This window comes from Scyliorhinus torazame, chromosome 17 (assembly GCF_047496885.1).
Source record: "Scyliorhinus torazame isolate Kashiwa2021f chromosome 17, sScyTor2.1, whole genome shotgun sequence".
NCBI lineage: Eukaryota > Metazoa > Chordata > Chondrichthyes > Carcharhiniformes > Scyliorhinidae > Scyliorhinus > Scyliorhinus torazame.
The window spans coordinates 116,117,649-116,137,431 of record NC_092723.1 but is presented as its reverse complement, the minus strand read 5'-3'; the positions used below and the strand labels follow the sequence as shown (position 1 = coordinate 116,137,431).

Below are 19,783 nucleotides of genomic sequence, written 5' to 3'. Positions count from 1 at the left end.
AACCCTCTCCAAAACTTCACGTCCTTTCTAAAGTGTGCTGCCCAGAATTAAACACAAGACTCTAGCGGTGCCCCAACCATTGATGAATGAAGGGTGAGCCTTACTCAGTTGAAGGATAATTGATAATTATTCGGCTAGCATTGTTACTAATGTACTTCCTGTTGCAGGTTTGTATAGGGACCACCAAAAAGTTTGTTTCCTTCACCGCAGTGGCTTATTGAGAGGCACTCTCCCTTCTAGGTTGGAGGTTCAAACCCCATTAGCAAACTATTTGTACATGATCTGGGCTGACAGTTCAGTGCGGTGCTGAGGGAGGGCTGCATTGTCAGAGGTGCCACCTTATGGATTAGGTGCGAAACCGAGTTCCCGCCTATCCTCTCAGGTGGAGATAAAAGATCCAATTGCTCCATTTAGGGAAGGCTGGTGACCTGGCCAACATTCATCCCGAAACCAGCACACTAGAATAGATTATCTGGTCATTATCACATTGATATTTGTAAGACCTTGCTGTGAGAATATTAGTTGCTACAATTCCCACATTAAAACAGTGATCACATTTCAAGACGACTTCATTGGGTGTAAAGGCTGTAAAGTACTTAATAATAATAATCTTTATTGTCACAAGTGGGCTTATATTAACACTGTAATGAAGTTACTGTGAAAAGCCCCTAGTTGCCACATTCCAGCGCCTGTTCGGGTACACGGAGGGAGAATTCAGAATGTCCAAATTACCTAACAGCACGTCTTTCGGGACTTGTGGGAGGAAACTGGAGCACCCGGAGGAAACCCACACAAATGCAGGGAGAACTTTATAGTATTCTGAAGTTGTGAAAGGTGTTGCATAAATGCAAGTCTTCTCTTCTTTCTTTTTCATTAGTTGGAGATAAAGAGGTATCCTTAAGCATTAATTGTAAAGATTAAAGGAGATGGAGATGAGGAGTTCACAGTTTTCTTGTTTTCCTCATCAGAAGCGCTGTTATTGGTGAATGATCCGAATCAATACTTCTGGGTATGTCAAGGTGTCATCAAAGTAGACCATATGGATGATGGTGAAGAGTTGGAACTCACTGATGTAAGTATTTTAACATTAACTTAAAACAAGGGCGATTCCCCTTTGTGGAAAACTTTACCTCAAATTAATTGTTGTTAATTGGAGAAAATACACAAGTATTTCACAGGAAATGTTGGCAGTGTTCATCGAAACATTACGAGGCCATAGAAGCAGTCAGCATTTTCAAAGTCACAAGTCCCACTTGCTGAATCTGATCCACACAATGTCTACAGTGCAGGAGGCCATTCTGCACTGACCATCCAAAAGAGCACTCTACCTTGGCCCACTCCCTCACCCTGTCCCCGCAACCCCGCGAATTGATCATGGCCAATCCACCTAACCTGCACATCTTTTGACTGCGGGAAGAAACCGGAGCACCCGGAGGAAACCCCTGCAGACACAGGAAGAATCTGCAAACAAAACTCCGAACAGTCACCCAAGGCCAGCATCGAACCCGGGTCCCTGGTGCTGTGAGGCCGCAGTGCTAACCACAGTGCTACCGTGCCGCTCGAATGACATTCGGTGATGCAGTAACTGTACTTGTGGACAAAAGCAATGCAGAACATTCACCAATAACATAGCTGCATTGTGTTCTAAATAGGTGGTTTCTCCAATTTATACTTTTGCTGTCATTTATCAATAACATTAGTGGACTGCGGAACTGAGGACCCGGGCTAGAATTCCAGCCCTGGGTCATTGGCTGTGTGGAGTTTGCACATTCTCCGTGGGTTTCACCCCCACAACCGAAAGATGCGCTGGTTAGGTGGATTGGCCTCGCTAAATTGCCCCTTAATTGGAAAAGAAAAAGAAATTGACTACTCTAAATTTAAAAAAAACATTTGTGAACGGATGACAGTTGATCCGATGTTACAACAATATTGCATTTATATATTTGCTTAATGTACTCCAACATCCCATTGCACTTACATTGGCTGGAATTTTTGCAGAGATAGAAAGGATCTCTGATTTATTCAAAATGGCACCAGAGCCCTGGGTCGGGATTCTCCCGAATCCCCGCAATGGCCTGATGGCAGCGTAAAAAGCAGCGCGAACCACTCCAGCATCGGGTCGACCAGAAGTTGCAGAATCCTCCACACTTCCGGGGGCTAGGCCGACGCCGGAGGGGTTGGTGCCATGCCAACAAGCGCCAGAGGGCCGACGCGAGTTAGCGCATGCGCAGAATTGCCGGCATGGTTCCGCACATGCGCAGACCGGCCGGCGTATTCTAGCGCATTCGCAGGGGGGTGTCTGCTCCGCGCCGGCCATGGCGGAGCCCTACAGTGGCTGGCGCAGAAGGAAAGAGTGCCCCCATGGCACAGGCCCGCCCGCAGATCGGTGGGCCCCCGGGGCCGGATCCCCCCAGCGCCCCCCCGAGGACCGCATCAGCCGGCCTACCAGCCAGGTCCTGCCATGTGGGAATTGTCCAATCCACGCCGACGGGACTGGCGAGAAACCGACGGCCGCTCGGCCCATCGGAGCCCGGTGAATTGCCGGGGGGGGGGCGCTGCCAACGGCCCCCGACCGGCACGACGTGATCCCTGCCCCCGCCCAAAGACCGGCGCCTGAGAATACGGCAGCCGGCGGCGGGCGGGATTTGCGCCGCCCCCCGGTGATTCTCCGACCCGGCGGGGTGGGTCGGAGAATCCCGTCCCTGATTTCAGGGGCGAAATTCTCCTACCCGCCCCGCCACATTTCTGCTCCGACCGGCCGGCGGGAGTCTCCGTAACACCGGCTGGTCGATGGGGTTTCCCATTGTGGGGCAGCCCCACGCCGTCGGGAAACCCCCAGGCGCCGGCAAAACGGAGACTCCCGCCGGCGGAGAATGATGCCCCAGAATTCCCACCCCTGAACCCAGCACCCACTACTTTCGCCAGTGGGGGGAATAAAGGTGGGTTGCACTTTACACATCTGTGGTTCAGGGGGGACAGCACAGAAATTTCCCAGGACGTTTAAACTTTCAATGGGTAATTACCTTGCCTGGGATCCATCTGAAACTCCCATTTAAAGGCAGAGATCTGGGCCGGGCTTCTCCGGTATTCGACGGGCAGGCTGTACAGGCGCCAAGGAGTGGCGTGAACCACTCCAGCATCGGGCCACCCGGAAGGTGCGGAATCCCTCGCACCTTCGGGGGCTAGGCCGGCGCTGGAGTGGTTGGCGCCGCGCCAACTGGCGCCGAAGGGCCTCCTGCCGGCTGGCGCAAGTTGGCGCATGCGCAGGAGCGCCAGCGTGTTCCCAGAACCGCTGGCGTGTTTCCTGCGCATGCACTGGAGGTTTCATCTCCACGCCGGCCATGTTGGAGCTTTACACAGGCCGGCGCGGAGGGAACGAGTGCCACAACAGCACAGGCCCGCCTGCAGATCGGTTGGCCCCGATCGTGGGCCAGGCCACCGTGGGGGCCCCCCACCCAGGGCCGGGTCCCCCCGCGCCCCCTCCGAGGACTCCGCAGGCCGCCCTCAGTGCCAGGTCCGGCTGATACAGACCTGGCCTAACCCACACTAGCGGAACTGGCCGAAAACGGGCGGCCGCTCGGCCCATCGAATCGCCAGGGGGGCCACTGCCAACGGCCCCCGACCGGCGCAGCGCGATCCCCGCCCCCGCCTAAAAACCGGCGACGGAGAATTCGGCAGCCGGCGTCGGAGCGGCGGGTCGGGATTCACGTCGCCTCCCGGCGATTCTCCGATCCAGCGGGGGTCGGAGAATCCCGCCCCTGGATTTTCTCGCCCCGTCCGCCACAAGTTCGTTACGGGTGGAACGCAGACCATGTCGAGGTCCATTGACCTCGGGCAGGAATTTCGGGTCGCCATGTGGGCGCGGCCGGAGAATCCCACCCAGACTTCGGGTAGCTCCAAATAGTTACTGAGGAAAAGTTAGAATTAGACAAATTCTAACCCCTGGGTAACTCATCTACTGAGCTCCCTGACAACACCCCACCCCCCCCCAATCATCTACCCATCCCTTGGCCACCCAACACCTTTCGAACACCTCCACACCCTCCAACTACCATTCTGAGCCCCCTGACGATCTTCCAAACACCCCAGCTACATCCCTGAACCCAAATACCCTCCCAACTTCCTCCCTCCCCACTGGACAACTCTTCTGACCAGTCAGCTATCCTCCCGAACTCCAATCACCTGACCACTTGACCCCCCCATTACCCCAACCACCTGAACCACCTCCATCTGACCACTCAGTTCCCCCAACCACCCAACCCCCACACCCAGCCCCCTCAACATCGTGACTCCCTGACTACTCAACTCCTGTCTGACCACTCAACCTGACTAATCAATGACCTCCCAACTACCTGACCCCCACCCTGACTACCCAATGACCTCCTAATCACCTGACCACCCAACGCCCACATCCAATCCCTCTGAACCAATCCCCTCCCTCCCCTGACCACCCAACCACCTGCATCCATGCCTCCCAACCACCCTAACACCTCAGTCACTGGCTTCTCAAAGTGGATGGTTAAATTCACCGCTTTATGGCAGCTGGTACCGTTAAAAAGGCACGGCTTCCTTTCCCACAACTGTTGCCTTGCAGTGGATGGACCCGCGAGCTGCTGCTCTGCGCTGGGAAGACCTCGGAGCTGCTGCCGGGTCCTCCCGGTGCAGTTCCCAGGTCCTCCCAGTGCAGAGCAGCGACTCCCAGGTCCTCCCTATGCAGAGCAGCAGCCCCAGGGTCCTCCCAGTGCAGTTCCAATGGTCCTCCCAGTGCAGAGCAGCAACTCTCGGGTCTTTCCAGTGCAGAGCAGCAACTCCCGGACCTCCCAGTGCAGAGCACCAGCTCCCAGATCCTCCCAGTGCAGGTCCAATGGTCCTCCCAGTGCAGAGCAGCAACTCCCGGTCCTCCCAGTGCAGAGCAGCAGCTCCGGGCCCAGCAATGGTGGCAATTAACCAAGTCGCTAGTGATGGCTTGGAGTGGACTCCTCAGCCTCCATACTGAGGTGTGACGTCCTAGATAAATTCTGACACCTTCAGTCTTCATAGGATGTGGACATCATTGGCGAGGCCAGAATTTATTGCCCATCCCTAACTGCCCTTGAGAAGATAGTGGTGAGCTGCCTTCTTGAACCGCTGCAGCCATGTGGTGTAGGTACACCCGCAGTGCTGTTAGGGAGAGAGTTCCAGGATTTAAACCTAGCGATAGTGAAGGAACGGTGATATGTTTCCAAGACAGGATGGTGAGTGACTTGGAAGGGATCTTGCAGCTGGTAGTGTGCTCATGCATCTGCTGCCCTCGTCCTTCAAGGTGATAGAGGTCAGAGGGTTTTGAAGATGCTGTCAAAGTAGCCTTGGTGAGTTGCCATAAGTATGTCTACGTCAGGCTGTAGCTCAACAGCTCGCCGAATTTTGGCACAAGTTCCCAGATGTGGTAAGGACTTTGCAGGTCGACAGGGCTAGATGTGCCATTAGGGTTGCCAATCCTTCTGGAATGGCCACCGGGAGTCCACTGGAATCGGCCTCAATCTCCCAGAGCCCTATTAAAGCATTCTGGGAACACATCAGATCCCGGCAACGGCGATCATGGCCATCCACCAGCTAATCGCAATCTGGGCTAGGGTACGGCCTGACATTCCCTATGTCAGGGACCGTCTGCCAGCAAATCACAGCCTATGTCCAGATTCCACTTGACCCTCCCTACGTCAAGAACCTACTCCCCCAGCCACAGAAAATCCTGACACGGCGTTGCTGGAGCCAACTGATGGAAATATCGGCATGGTCGACAGACCATATGATCAGTGCTCCAATCAGTTGAAGCATTGCCCACTCGGGCTGCAGAGCTGGAGGAAAGGCCACTGATGAGTCAAGAGATTTGGTTGTGTCAGGCCGAATGTCCGTACAGTGATTAACTAATGTTATTAATTAGAGTTGGATTGAATTGCTGGTGATTGGCTGAACTGTGGTGCGCCCTGGATTTCCATCCCCCAAGAGCAACTGGCAGGGGAATTATTCAGATTCAACAATGGAATTTAGTGGAGGCATTCATTTCCTCTCACTCAGGGTCACAGGCCCTGTCTTTTGGTTCACCCACTCACATCACAACTTTGGCTTTCCGTTACGTCACTTTCGCCGACGTCTCCTGTGTTCTGTTGTCATTTCCGATGCCTAGATTGCTGCAGTCCTTGCCGATCTATGTCTCCTTTGAAGAATGTCACTCCCTTTCCCAATGCTACAAAGGAATGTGGCTGTATCATACCTTACTCAACTGTGGGCCCGGCTTCCTCTTGGTAGCAAAGAGCTCACTGAGAGCTTGCCCTACAAATTTAATGAGAGCCAGAGAAGAAACTGGGCAAGGATTAGGTTTCATAATTAAGACTCCATTGCTCGAGTCCATTTTAACTTGGCAAAGTATGAATCATTTTAGCTCAGATTTTAGGTCTAAAACTTCTGAAGGTCACAACTTGGTATACCGTCAATTACCACGAGACGGGAATGGTGAAACAATCGAGGCTTTATTGCACAAGATGTTGTGCCTCCTGCAGCTGGAACCAGAATGGAATCAGCGCAGGAGAGCATACACTTGAGAACAGAATTTTGATTTGTTTCGAGACTTCTTTCTTTTCTTTAAACAACACATAAGATAATTAAGTAAAACCACAATGAATGTTTAATCACTAGGTTGCCTTTGATGTACTGGGCTTCACCGCTGACGAAAAGCTCGGTATCTACAAATTGACCGGGGCAATTATGCATTTTGGTAACATGAAGTTCAAACAGAAACCTAGAGAGGAACAGGCAGAAGTTGACACTCCTGAAGGTATATTTCCTAATTTCAGTTTCAAATTTCCAATCACGCGCGGTATAACGGAGGAAGCATCAAATGTAGAATAAAAAGACTGAGTTATTGCAATTCATTCATTCTAACAAGCTGAACAGTGACATTGAAAAAAAACATGTCCTGAAGTGGGACTTGAACCCAGAGTGTCTAGCCTAGTGGTAGAGACACGACCCACTGTGCCACAATACATGCCATAAAATGGATTTGTGATTCAATATTACACCATGACCTGAAGTTAAATTTACTCCAGCTTCTCTGCAACCTCGTTGGTTAATACAGTTTTTATACAGTTTGCTGTCATATACAGCTGACACATGGGGAGGGATTCTCCAATAATGGGGTTATGTCCCCACGCCGGCTTGAAAAGTGGCGGCAACCACTCCGGCGTCAATGGTCCCTGATAATGGGGAATGCTCCCCTTCCTAGGGGGCTAGGTCGGTACCGGAGTGCTCCCCATAGCTCCAGCCGGCACGGAACAGCAGCACGAGTTCGCGCATGCGTGGAACGGCCGGCGTGATTCCATGCATGCGCGGGGATTCCATTCTCCGCGTTTGCCATCGGGGAATATGGCGGAGGCCAACAGGGACCTGGCGCGGAGGAACATAGGCCCCCACGGAACCAGCCCGCCCGCAAATCGGTAGGCCCCGATCACGGACCAGGCCACCGGGGGGGCCTCCCCCCTGGCGTCGGATCCCCCCCCCCCCTTCCAGGACGGCCCCCGCAGACACACCTTGCAGGTCCCGCCGTATGGGACCTGAGTAACCCACGTCGGCGGGACTCGGCCGAACTCGGTGGCCACTTGGCCGGTCGGGGCCCGGAGAATCGCCGGGGGGGGGGCGCTTTCAACGGCCCCTGACTGGCGCAGCGGGAATCCCGCGGGCGCCCGAGAACCGGTGGGGGAGAATTGGGAAGCCGGCGGCGGGGCGCGATTCTCGCATCCCCCCCCAGGGATTCTCCGACCCGGCGCGGAGTCGGAGAATCCCGGCCGTGATTTATCCAGTCCCAGTTCTGAATGAATCATTATTATCTGTTAATAGAGGTTCTTTTTGATGTGTCCCATTGGGTACGTGGCCGTTGCTTCAAGCCTGACACAAAGCTACACAGCAAATAGTAACGTGTGAACATCGCCTTCAGGGCTCACTTTATCCGTCTGAACACAGAGATGTGGGGCGTCATTCTCCGACCCCCCGCCGGGTCGGAGAATGGCCGTTGGCCGCCGTGAATCCCGCCCCCGCCCCCGCCGAAGTCTCCGCTCCCGGAGATTGGGCGGGGGCGGGAATCCAGCCGCGCCGGTTGGCGGGACCCCCCGCTGGATTCTCCGGCCCGGATGGGCCGAAGTCCCGCCCAGGAATTGCCTGTCCCGCCGACGTAAATCAAACCTGGTATTTACCGGCGGGACCAGGCAGCGTGGGCGGGCTCCGGGGTCCTGGGGGGGGGCGCGGGGCGATCTGACCCCGGGGGGTGCCCCCACGGTGGCCTGGCCCGCGATCGGGGCCCACCGATCCGCGTGCGGGCCTGTGCCGTGGGGGCACTCTTTCCCTTCCGCCTCCGCTACGGCCTCCACCATGGCGGAGGCAGAAGAGACTCTCCCCACTGCGCATGCGCGGGAAACTTTCGGCGGCCGCTGACGCTCCCGCGCATGCGCGGGGAAACTGACAGCGGCCGCTGACGCTCCCGCGCATGCGCCGCATTTCCGCGCCAGCTGGCGGGGCAACAAACGCCATTTCCGCCAGCTGGCGGGGCGGAAATCCCTCCGGCGTCGGCCTAGCCCCTCAATGTTGGGGCTAGGCCGCCAAAGATGCGGAGACTTCCGCACCTTTTTGCCGGCGCGATGCCCGTCTGATTTGCGCCGGCTTTGGCGCCAGTCGGCGGGCATCCCGCCGTTGGGGGAGAATTTCGCCCGTGGCATCAAAATAGCTTAAATATGGAAGTGCGCACTGTTGCTAATTCAAACCATACAAATAAAGCTTTACTGCTTCTAGTATTTATAACTCTTTATCATGGAGTTCTCAATCCAACTTCTCCTCTTTCCAGTGGCTGACAAGGTCGCCCACTTGATGACTATCAATTCGGGCGAGTTACAGAAGGGCATCACCAGGCCAAGAGTAAAGGTCGGCAATGAATTTGTGCAGAAGAGCCAGACTATGGATCAGGTAAGCATTAATATTTAATTTCACTTTCATCTCGATATTATTCAATCTCTTTTGCTATTTAGAAGAACTATCCATTAAAAAAATATGAAATTAACTGCAATCAACTTCCATCCACGTTTAGTTTACTTAGGGCCCACTTTCCCATGTCCTCCTCTCCGAAGCATTTTAACTCCTGTTGTGTTACAGTTTACAGACCCTAAGCACTCTCCAGCACTTTGATGATAGAATGACTGTTCTTCCTGTGTGAGCCAAGGCTGTAAGTGTGAGCCAAGTATTTGGCCACAGGGAGCATAGGAAACAAGTCTGGCCTGCCCTCGCCCAGAGTTCATAGGTATCCACTTGCCAGCAGGTGTCACTGGAGGTCAACCAGGAGCAGGAACCATAGCGGATTTTCCCTTTCTTCGCCCCAAACGTGATGAACCAAACTGGAACAACCTTTTCAAAAATTGAGGATTTCAGGACAGTCTGGGAAATGAACCCCGGGATCATTTGTTCCACAATGGTCAGTTGCATGAAGGCCTCACCAGCTGAGCCACTGGGGAACCCACACAGCAGCCATACTTTCAAATGCTCTGGACCAGGAGGGTCACAATGAGAAGAAATACTTTTTCTGCTCAGCCCACTCGCAGGCGATATGACTGTTATTTATGGGGAGGAGAATGGAGATGAGAAACACATCAGCCATGATTGAATGGCGGAGCAGACTCGATGGGCTGAATGGTCTAATTCTGTTCCTATGTCTTATGGTCTTATCACAGCTTGTGTCCTCACAACTGGCAAGACTGGGCATCAAGCTACTTTATCCCTTTTCAGGTCAGGGTCATTGAGACCTATTGTGTGAGCATATTGCTTCCCCATCGAAGCTAAGCTAATTTAGCCCAAAATAAACCAAGAAATACACACTGGGCGCAAATTTAACTTCCACAGTTGCTTTGGCCTCCCCTCAGCATGTTTCCTTCTCCTTGGGATGAATTTCTGTTGTGCTTCCTGAATAACCCCCAAAAACTCCTGCCATTGCTGTTCCACCATCTTCCCTGCTAGGCTCCCCTTCCAATCAACTCTTGCCAGCTTCTCCCTCATGTCTTTGTAGTTACCTTTATTCAATCATAATATCGTTCTATCTGATTCCAGCTTCTCCCTCCCAAGCTGCAGGTAAATTCTGTCATATTGTGGTCACTGGCCTGAAGGGTTCCTTCACCTTAAGTTCTCTAATCAAGTCTGCCTCATTACACATCACCAACTCCAGAATTGCCTGTTCCCTAGTGGGCACTGTCACAAGCTGCTTCAAAAAACCATCTCTAGACATTCCACAGATTTATTTTCTTGGGATCCGCTACCATCTTTATTTTCCCAGTACACCTGCTTATTTAAGTCCCCCATGATTATGTAATATTGCCTTTCATATATGCTTTCCTAACTCCTGATTTATTTTCTGCCCCACATTCTGACAACTCCTTGGGAGCCCATCGGGGTTTTTTTTCCTTTGCGATTCGTTAATTCCACCCAGACAGTTTTGAGGCCTTCCGACCCGATATCACTTCTTGCAATCTATCTAATTTCATGCCTTACTAACAATGCAACTCCGCCCCCTCTGCACATCTGCCTGTCCTTGCGATAGGTCACATATCCTTGGATATGATCTCAGCCCTGATTCCCTAGCAGCCACGTCTCTGTGATGCCCACATCGTACCTGTTAATATCAATGTGTGCTACAAGTTCATTTACCTTGTTTCGTATACTGCGCGCATTTAGGTACAGCACCCTCAGTCCTGCGTTGACTGCCCCCCTTTTTCCTAATTATCCATACAACTGAACCTACCCCCCACTATTTCGTTTCAAGCCCTTTCTACAGCCTTAGTTGTGCGATTCGCCAGGACTCTGGTCACAGCATGATTCAGGTGAAGATCGCCCCATCCTTCCCCAGTATTGGTGCTAATGTCCCATGAACTTGAACCCATTTCACCCACACCAATCTTAGAACCTCGCATTTACCTCTTTAATCTTATTGACCCTGAGCCAATTAACATGTGGTTCAGGTAGTAGTCCGGAGATTATTATCTTTTTGGTTCTGCTTTTTAATTTAGCCCCTGGCTGCTCATATTCCTTCAGCAGGACCTCTCTCCTTGTTCTACCTATGTCGTTGGTACCAAAGTGGACCATGACCACTGGATCTTTACCCTCCCACTCCAAGCTCCTCTGCAGCCCATATGAGATATCCCGAACCCCAGCACCAGGAAGGCAACACAACTTTCGGGACTCTCGATCCTGGTCACAGAGAATAGTGTCCTTGCCCCTAACTCTGCTATTCCCCAGTGTGACTACATTTCCTTTCTCGGCCCCCACTTGAATGGCTCCCTGGACCATGGTGCTGTGGTCAGTTTGCTCATCCTCCCTCAGACCCCGCTCTCATCCACACAGGGAGCAAGAATCTCGAACCTGTTGGACGAGGGCTGAGGCTCTTGCAACCCACCCTTCCTGGATTTCTCTACCTACATCACTCATAGTCTTCCCACATCATACAGGTACAACACATAGTTTTTTTTAAATTTCCAGCTAGTTTTTAGACTCTCTAATCTGTAAAATATTTCTCTTTTTACCTTTAATCTGAAGCAATTTAGAATAGGTAATACAAATGAGCAGTTATTTCCCAGCCAATTAACTTACCATTTTTCTATGATGTCACTCCTGGATCGTTTTTCAAACTCAGCCTGTTGCCCAGAGATATCCCGCTCTTTTAAAATCTCCACTCTGACTCTCAACTCCCGTTCTTTTTAAATCTCCGCTCTGACTCTCAACTCCTGCTCTTTTTAAATCTCCGCTCGGAATCTCAGCTCCCGCTCTTTTTAAATCTCCACTCTAACTCTCAGCCTCCACTCTTTTTAAACCTCCGCTCGGACTCTCGGCTCCCGCTCTTTTTAAATCTCCGCAGGATAAGTGATAAAAGTAGTAAAGACTTACCGACCTTACTCACTACTTACCAACCAGCTTTCTCACTTGTAGCCTGAACTACTGCAGCTGGACAAGACCACTCACTGAGAATTTAAAAAGGAACAAAGCAAGGAGAAAATGCAAACAGCACCTCTTCCCGCTCTGCACCTAATTCCCACTCTGTTTCAAGTTTCCCAATAACCACACTCACTCTGGTTGTATCTCACTCTGGATGTGGTCTCTCCCACTGCTCATCCGCAAAGCTCACTGCCGGCCAGCATTACAATCTTGCTTGCGTGAATGAGGTCATGGAGCTAAAATTCGTCTGAACTTCAATATGTGAATCTATTTCTTGCGCTTACCTGCTCCCATCAGTGCCCCATCCCACAGAGTGATTCCACTCCAACATAAATTAAAAGCTATTCCTTTTTTTAAAAAAACTACGTACCCAATTCATTTTTTTCCAATTAAGGAGCAATTTAGCGTGGCCAATCCACCTACCCAGCACATCTTTGGGGTGTGGGGGCGAAACCCATGCAAACACGGGAAGAATGTGCAAACTCCACATGGACAGTGGCCCAGGGCCGGGATCGAACCTGGGACTTCCGCGCTGTTAGGCAACAATGCTAACCATGACACCACAGTGCTGCCCACATTCAAAGCTATTCCATTCCCATATTATACAAACTGATAGCAGCCATCTGACATTATCGACAAAAATTATATTGATGAAGGGAATTTTATCTTTTTCAGTGCTACAATGCAATTGGAGCCCTGGCAAAGTCTGTTTATGACAAAATGTTCAAGTGGATGGTTCTAAGAATCAACAAGACCTTGGACACCAAGTTGCAGCGTCAGTACTTCATAGGCGTGTTGGACATTGCTGGCTTTGAGATCTTTGAGGTAAAGTGTCCCCATCATGCAGGAACTTTAAAACTCAAGCTATCAAAAAAGGAAACAATACTTCTTTGTCCCTGCTAATTACTAAAGCAGAAAAATTGTACATAACAAAATGAAATCTTCTCCCCCATGAAGATAAATTTTGACTGTAAAACAAATGATATTAGATCAGCCACTCCTTAGTGAAAATCAGGGAGCTGTAAAATAGGAAGTTGACATTGCTTATATAAATAAAAATAGAAAATGCTGAAATAACTCAACAGCTCTGGCAGCATCTGTGGAGACAGAAACCTGGGGCGTCATTCTCCGACCCCCCCGCCGGGTCGGAGAATGGCCGTTGGCCGCCGTGAATCCCGCCCCCGCCCCCGCCGAAGTCTCCGCTCCCGGAGATTGGGCGGGGGTGGGAATCGGGCCGCGCCGGTTGGCGGGACCCCCCGCTGGATTCTCCGGCCCGGGTGGGCCGAAGTCCCGCCCAGAAATTGCCTGTCCCGCCGGCGTAAATCAAACCTGGTATTTACCGGCGGGACCAGGCGGCGTGGGCGGGCTCCGGGGTCCTGGGGGGGGGGCACGGGGCGATCTGACCCCGGGGGGTGCCCCCACGGTGGCCTGGCCCGCGATCGGGGCCCACCGATCCGCGGGCGGGCCTGTGCCGTGGGGGCACTCTTTCCCTTCCGCCTCCGCTACGGCCTCCACCATGGCGGAGGCGGAAGAGACTCTCCCCACTGCGCATGCGCGGGAAACTGAGAGCGGCCGCTGACGCTCCCGCGCATGCGCTGGGAAACTGAGAGCGGCCGCTGACGCTCCCGCGCATGCGCCGCATTTCCGCGCCAGCTGGCGGGGCAACAAACGCCATTTCCGCCAGCTGGAGGGGCGGAAGTCCCTCCGGCGTCGGCCTTGCCCCTCAATGTTGGGGCTAGGCCGCCAAAGATGCGGAGCATTCCGCACCTTTGGGCCGGCGCGATGCCCATCTGGTTGGCGCCGTCTTTGGCGCCAGTCGGCGGACATCGCGCCTTTGGGGGAGAATTTTGCCCCTGGTTACTGTTGCGAGGCTGTATGACTCTTCTTCAGACTCTTGTCTCTCCACAGATGCTGCCAGGCCTGCTGAGTTTTTTCAGCATTTTCTGTTTATGTTTCAGATTTCCAGCATCCACAGTATTTTGCTTTTCTGAAACTGTGTTTTACACTATCACTCAAAAAATCTAAATGAGTCCCCAATGTTTTGAAAAGCATAACCCTGCTATGCAAGAATAAGGAATGGATCAGAAATAAAGAATGCAAGTTATATTTATTGTCACTTGGAGTTAGACCAGGGGCGGGATTCACCGCAATCGGTGAATTGGCCCACCGCCAGCGCCAAGAACGGCGCGAACCACTCTGGCATCGGGCCGACCGGAAGTAGCGGAATTCTCTGCACTTCCGGGACTAGGCTGGTGGCGGAGGGGTTGCGTCGCGCCAGCCGGCGGCGAAGGGCCGGCACGAGTTAGCGCATGCGCAGAAACACCGGCGTGGTTCCGCGTATGCGCAGACCGGCCGGCGTATTCTGGCGCATGCTCAGGAGGGTGTCTTCTCCGCGCCAGCCATGGCGGACCCCTACACAGGGGCCAGCAGGGAAGGAAGAAGTGCCCCCACGGCACAGGCCCGCCCACAGATCGGTGGCCCCAATCGCGGGCCAGGCCACTGTGGCCCCCCCAGGGTCAGATCCCCCCGCACCCCCCCCCCCGAGGACCGCACCAGCAAACATATCTGCCAGGTCCCGCCGCCTGGGACCATGTCCAATCCACGCCGGCGGGACTGGTCAAAACAGGCGGCCGCTCCACCCGTTGGGGCCCGGAGAATTGCCGGGGGGTGGGGGGTGGGGGGGGGCTGGTGCCAACGGCCCCAGACCGGCGTGGCATGAATTCCGCCCCCACCCGAAAACCGGCGCCAGAGAATACGGCAGCGGGGCGGGATTCACGCCGCCCCCCGGGGATTCTCCGACCTGCCGGGGGGGGGTTGGAGAATCCCGTCCCAGATGTCAATCTGTGCTGATATTGAGACACATTGAAAAGTCGCAATTCCGGTGAGTTCAGAGCACCTTTTGCAACACAAATAAATAAAAGAATGTTTCCTTGCAGCAAGTGTAGCATTGCAGCCAGTCATGTATGAAATGGTTATGACCCAGAGCCCAGGATGATAGATTGGGGTTCAATAGCGTAGATAAGAGGGATGACGTTTCCGCTTGTGCAGAGTCCAAAACAAGTGGACTTATACATACGACAGTCACAAATATATTAAAGAGAGAATTAAAATCGGATTACTTAGGGAATGGTTAGAATTTGGAACCTGTTACCACATGAACTGGTTGAAGTGAATGGCATAGATCAGTGATGGGCAACCACAGCTAGTGAGTGGGCTGCATGGGTGGCCCTCTTTCATCTCAGTGGGCCATGATGCACTATCAATTACTACAAAGACGAGAGTAATCTCGGTGAATAATCGAGGCGTTATTGAGCACAGATGTGTGGCCTCCTGTAGCTGCTGCCAGAATGGGAACAGCTCCGGTGAGCACACACATTTATACGCCGCCTACTGGGCGGAGCCAGCAGGCAGGGATTTACCCATGTACCTCGAGTACAGGAGCCTTACCGTACTACATCTAATATACAGGTACTACATCCAATATACAGTTAGCGGTGACTACCACAGGCCGCAAGATTGAATTTGGGCCTGTTCACTAACCATGACCCTAGAATAAGATTAAATACATTTAATACACACTGAATGTTTCCCAAGAAATTATACAAAATGCTTAATCATTCATATATTAATAGAACTATCATCAACCTCATGTGGCAAAAACAAAATAAATGTTTACGCTTTGATTGGATGCAGAAGAAGTGTACGGCTCTCACAGTCAATGTTGTGAGTAATCAGCACATATCTCACTTCATGCACCCTTACTTTACGTGCATTTAATTTTAATCGTACAGGTAGGAAAAAATCTACGCGGATGGAAACCAGCGGAATGTGGCAACCCTGCGCACGGGCAACAGTCAACAAAATGTCTCGTGGGCCACACTCAGAACCCCGATTGGCCGCATATAGCTCCTGGGCTGGAGGTTGCCCACCATTGGCATAGATGCACTTAAGGGGCAGCTAGAAAAATATGCCAGGGAGAAATAAATAAAAGGATATTTTGAGAGAGTAAAATGAAGTGGGAGGAGGCTCATGTGAAGCATAAACACTGTCATAGATTACAAGAGCCAAATGGCCTGTTGCTGGAAAGTTTATGCAATCTAATACAGCCTTGTGGATGAAAAAGTGTATTTAAAAATTGGGGCTTTGAGAGGATGAGTGGATCGACAACGAAAAGACGATTAAAAAAAAAATTGGATGTAAAGTTTACATTCTAAATAAATGGGCTGTTCGTTATAGATATAAAGGTAATGAGTATTATCAATTAATTTTTCAGTGAATTAGTGGTCGAGGGTATAGATAGAAAAAGAACTTCAGTCTTATTCTCTGCTATTCTTATCATTTTGCAGTTCAATAGCTTTGAGCAACTTTGCATCAACTTCACCAATGAGAAGCTGCAACAGTTTTTCAATCACCACATGTTCGTCCTGGAACAGGAAGAATATAAAAAAGAAGGGATTCACTGGGAGTTTATTGACTTTGGCATGGATCTGCAAGCCTGCATTGAGCTGCTGGAGAAGGTAATTTTGTCAAGAAAAGTTACACAAGCACATCTCAAAAGAAAGATCATGTGAATTTGTTGTTAAATCTCCTGGTGTGAACCACTGTCATAGTTTGCTTTATGAGGCTCCTCTGAAGTGCTTCAGGAAGTTTCATTGTGTAAAAGGAGCAATCTCAACACAATTTATTGTTGTTTGGTGCTGGAGGGCTGAAACAAAAGAGTAAAACTTTGGAGAGGAAGAACCAAGTTGACGGGCTAGAGATTCCAGCTGGATAATGAGAGATGCAAGGGGCTGAATGGTCAAGCCCAGGATGTCCATGACTCTTATTTGTGAATTTTGCACTTGCCAAGGTAAGGCACTGCATTGCCATCGAATGAACGCATTTCAGCTCCCAGTGCCAACATCACACATTCTGAGTATTGAACAATCAGACGCAATGCAAAGCTAGCTGTGCCAACATTGCGCATCGTCACCAGATGGGCATTCCTTTCTGCACGATCGTGGTGTTTTCCATCTTCCAAATCCCACATCAACTTCACCTCTCTGAATAAACGTTCCAATTAGCATCGAATTAAAGACAGTTCTATGTCTTTAGTCCACGTCTATTTAGAATTTGGTTCAGGTGGCATAAACAATCTTTACATTGCAGCTTTCACAAATATGTTTTAATTGGTAGAAATGGTACAGTTGTGATTTATTACAGTGACTATTCTTCTTGCTGTTTGTTTCCAGCCCATGGGCATCTTCTCCATCCTGGAAGAGCAGTGCGTGTTCCCCAAGGCCACTGATGCAACATTCAAGGCTGCGTTGTTTGACAACCATTTGGGGAAGTCCAATAATTTCCTGAAACCGAAAGGCAAATCGCAAGCTACCTTTGAGCTTGTCCACTATGCTGGCACGGTAAACATTCGCTGCTTCTGGAAAAGTGCACCACTCTAACATTCCAAAAAATGTCTTGGTGGCAGTGGGTGTTGGGCAGGTGGGGGTGAGGGATGCAGTTAAATTGGTTAACACTAATAGCTCCAAACAGGCTAATGGCAAATCCACTCTGAAATAAATTGGTAAAGAAAATTGGGCACGGTTTAAATCGAGCATGCTGATACAGCGGCAACCCATTGCATGTAACGGCCACGGACCAATTACACCCACCCCCTCAGTTACACCAGTGTATGACTAACTGGCCATTTAATGCATGGTAAATCAAGTCTGCCACATTCAGGCTTTCAATAAACCCAGATATTGTTCTCAACCTGTTAAACCTCACAAGAGCTGATTAAAGAATATTCCACAGCAAAACCTTGTGCCGGATTGCACATTCTCTAACGCTGACACAAGAAATCATTTGTGATGATAAATCCAAGTGTGATCACACATTACCCTTGCAAATTAACATTCATTCCTATGTGTTCAAAGAGCAGAGAACAATACAGCACAGGAACAGGCTCTTCGGCCCTCCAAGCCTGTACTGGTCATACCAACCTTTGCCAAAACCCTAAAGATCAAAGAACAATAAAACATATTATCAGTATCAGAATATTGTGCACAAACAAGTTCTATTTTAGTTAATATTAACTCGAAACATATTTGTGGTCTCATTTAACATAATTAGTGGATTCACAATATTGATGGGGGTTTATAATGATTTAAGTTGCTGTTCTCGAATCTGAAGGCCATTGTACACCAGGAGGAACAGGATTACTCCACCCCCGCCCAATTAAAAAACATTGGTATTTCCCTTGTCCCAAGGTTCCCTCATCCCTCCCAGCTTCGAACCACAAGGGCCATTCAAACCCTGCCCCGAGCCATGATGAGGCCCAAGGTGCAGATGAGGGGCAGGATTTCCTGGCCTGGACTGATGCTGGCTTTGTCCTGCCAGATGGCAATGAACTTTTGGTTGGTCCACTGGATTCCCAGCGGCAGATCCCACCATGACGGGTTGAAAAATCCCAGGAGCAATGGAGTCTTGGTTATTGAATATTTTTAAGGTGGAAATAGATAAATCCTTGACTAACAGAGTCAAAGGGTAGTGGTGGCAGGAGAGAATGTGGAGTTGAGGTCAAAATCCGATCAGCCATGATCTTAGTGAATGACAGACCAGGCTCAAACGGCCCAAATGGCCTATTCCTGTTCCCAATTCTTATGTTCATCTTTCTTCTGGATTTTCAGCCACCCATCTTTCCACTCTGCCCACCTGCTCATTTCAGGGAACTAACATCTCCTGCACCCCATATTGAGGACATTCAGTTGCCATCCAACATGGTTGGTCGTTGTCTGCAGGCTCACAGCTCCAATTAAAGGTGCTGTTGCTGTTAATACCATTTGCTGTTTCTCCTCTTCAGGTTGGCTACAGCACTCAAGGTTGGCTGGAGAAGAACAAGGATCCCTTGAATGAAACAGTGGTGGGTCTTTTCCAGAAATCTTCTCAGGCTTTGCTGCCTGTCCTCTTCAAAGAAGAGGAAGCACCAGGTGAGGTCTGCAGAATGTAGGGACATCAGTAACGTGAGCTTGACAAAGAGATAAGGCAGAAGGTGGAAACCAAGGATAAAATACAATTTTCTCTCAAAGATTTTTGCCAACTTGGTAAATGTTTTAACATTGATGAATTTTTGATTGAACATTTGTAAACCAGCTTGGCGTGTCTTTCTATGTTATGGACTATGACACCTAATATGCCACCTGTGCTTGGGCATGGAGGTACACATTAAAATTGAGTTCTGTCTCCGACACAAAACTCTTGAGAGCTTTTTATTTATCGAATGCAGTTGTTTATATGTCAAAACCATCACTTTGCAGCTGGCGGTAAGAAGCAGAAGAAAGGCTCATCTTTCCAGACAGTTTCTGCATTCTACAGGGTAAGAGTTCTGCACAGTGTTCCCCAACAGAAACAGCTGACAGCAATTTTCTCTTCCTCTCTCTGTCTTATTTTGCCTTTGTCCCATTTTGGTGCTCGGCGCCTCATCTCTTCCTTCTCCTTTTTCTCATTTGCTTCCCTTCACCTTTCCAGACACAAGGACGAGTCAGTCATTATTTTTGCGCCGTTCTTTACCTGCACCAAACTTTGACCACCACCCCCTCCCCCCACCCCACCCCCCCCCCCCCTTTTTATTTGCCTTGCCTAATTTCACTTAATTGCAGCCATTTTTCTTGTGCCATTTCTCAACATTACAGGAACAGCTGAACAAGCTGATGACCACACTGCGCAGCACAGCTCCCCACTTTGTCCGCTGTATCGTGCCAAATGAAAACAAACAGCCAGGTGAGTCCAGTTCAGTAACAGTCCAAATGCTCTATGC

At 50.6% G+C, this 19,783-nt stretch overlaps 1 protein-coding gene across 1 annotated transcript in view; it reads left to right on the top strand.

Annotated features, from left to right (window-relative positions):
• The window catches only part of LOC140394090 (myosin-16-like), a 123,241-nt gene that overhangs the window by 43,218 nt on the left and 60,240 nt on the right, over positions 1 to 19,783 (top strand). Inside the window, exons 9-17 of the mRNA XM_072480928.1 lie at positions 969 to 1,072; positions 6,673 to 6,811; positions 8,867 to 8,985; positions 12,667 to 12,816; positions 16,338 to 16,508; positions 17,223 to 17,390; positions 18,830 to 18,956; positions 19,284 to 19,342; positions 19,659 to 19,746. Coding sequence (XP_072337029.1) covers positions 969 to 1,072; positions 6,673 to 6,811; positions 8,867 to 8,985; positions 12,667 to 12,816; positions 16,338 to 16,508; positions 17,223 to 17,390; positions 18,830 to 18,956; positions 19,284 to 19,342; positions 19,659 to 19,746 — 1,125 coding nt within the window. The remainder of the gene's footprint in view (positions 1 to 968; positions 1,073 to 6,672; positions 6,812 to 8,866; positions 8,986 to 12,666; positions 12,817 to 16,337; positions 16,509 to 17,222; positions 17,391 to 18,829; positions 18,957 to 19,283; positions 19,343 to 19,658; positions 19,747 to 19,783) is intronic.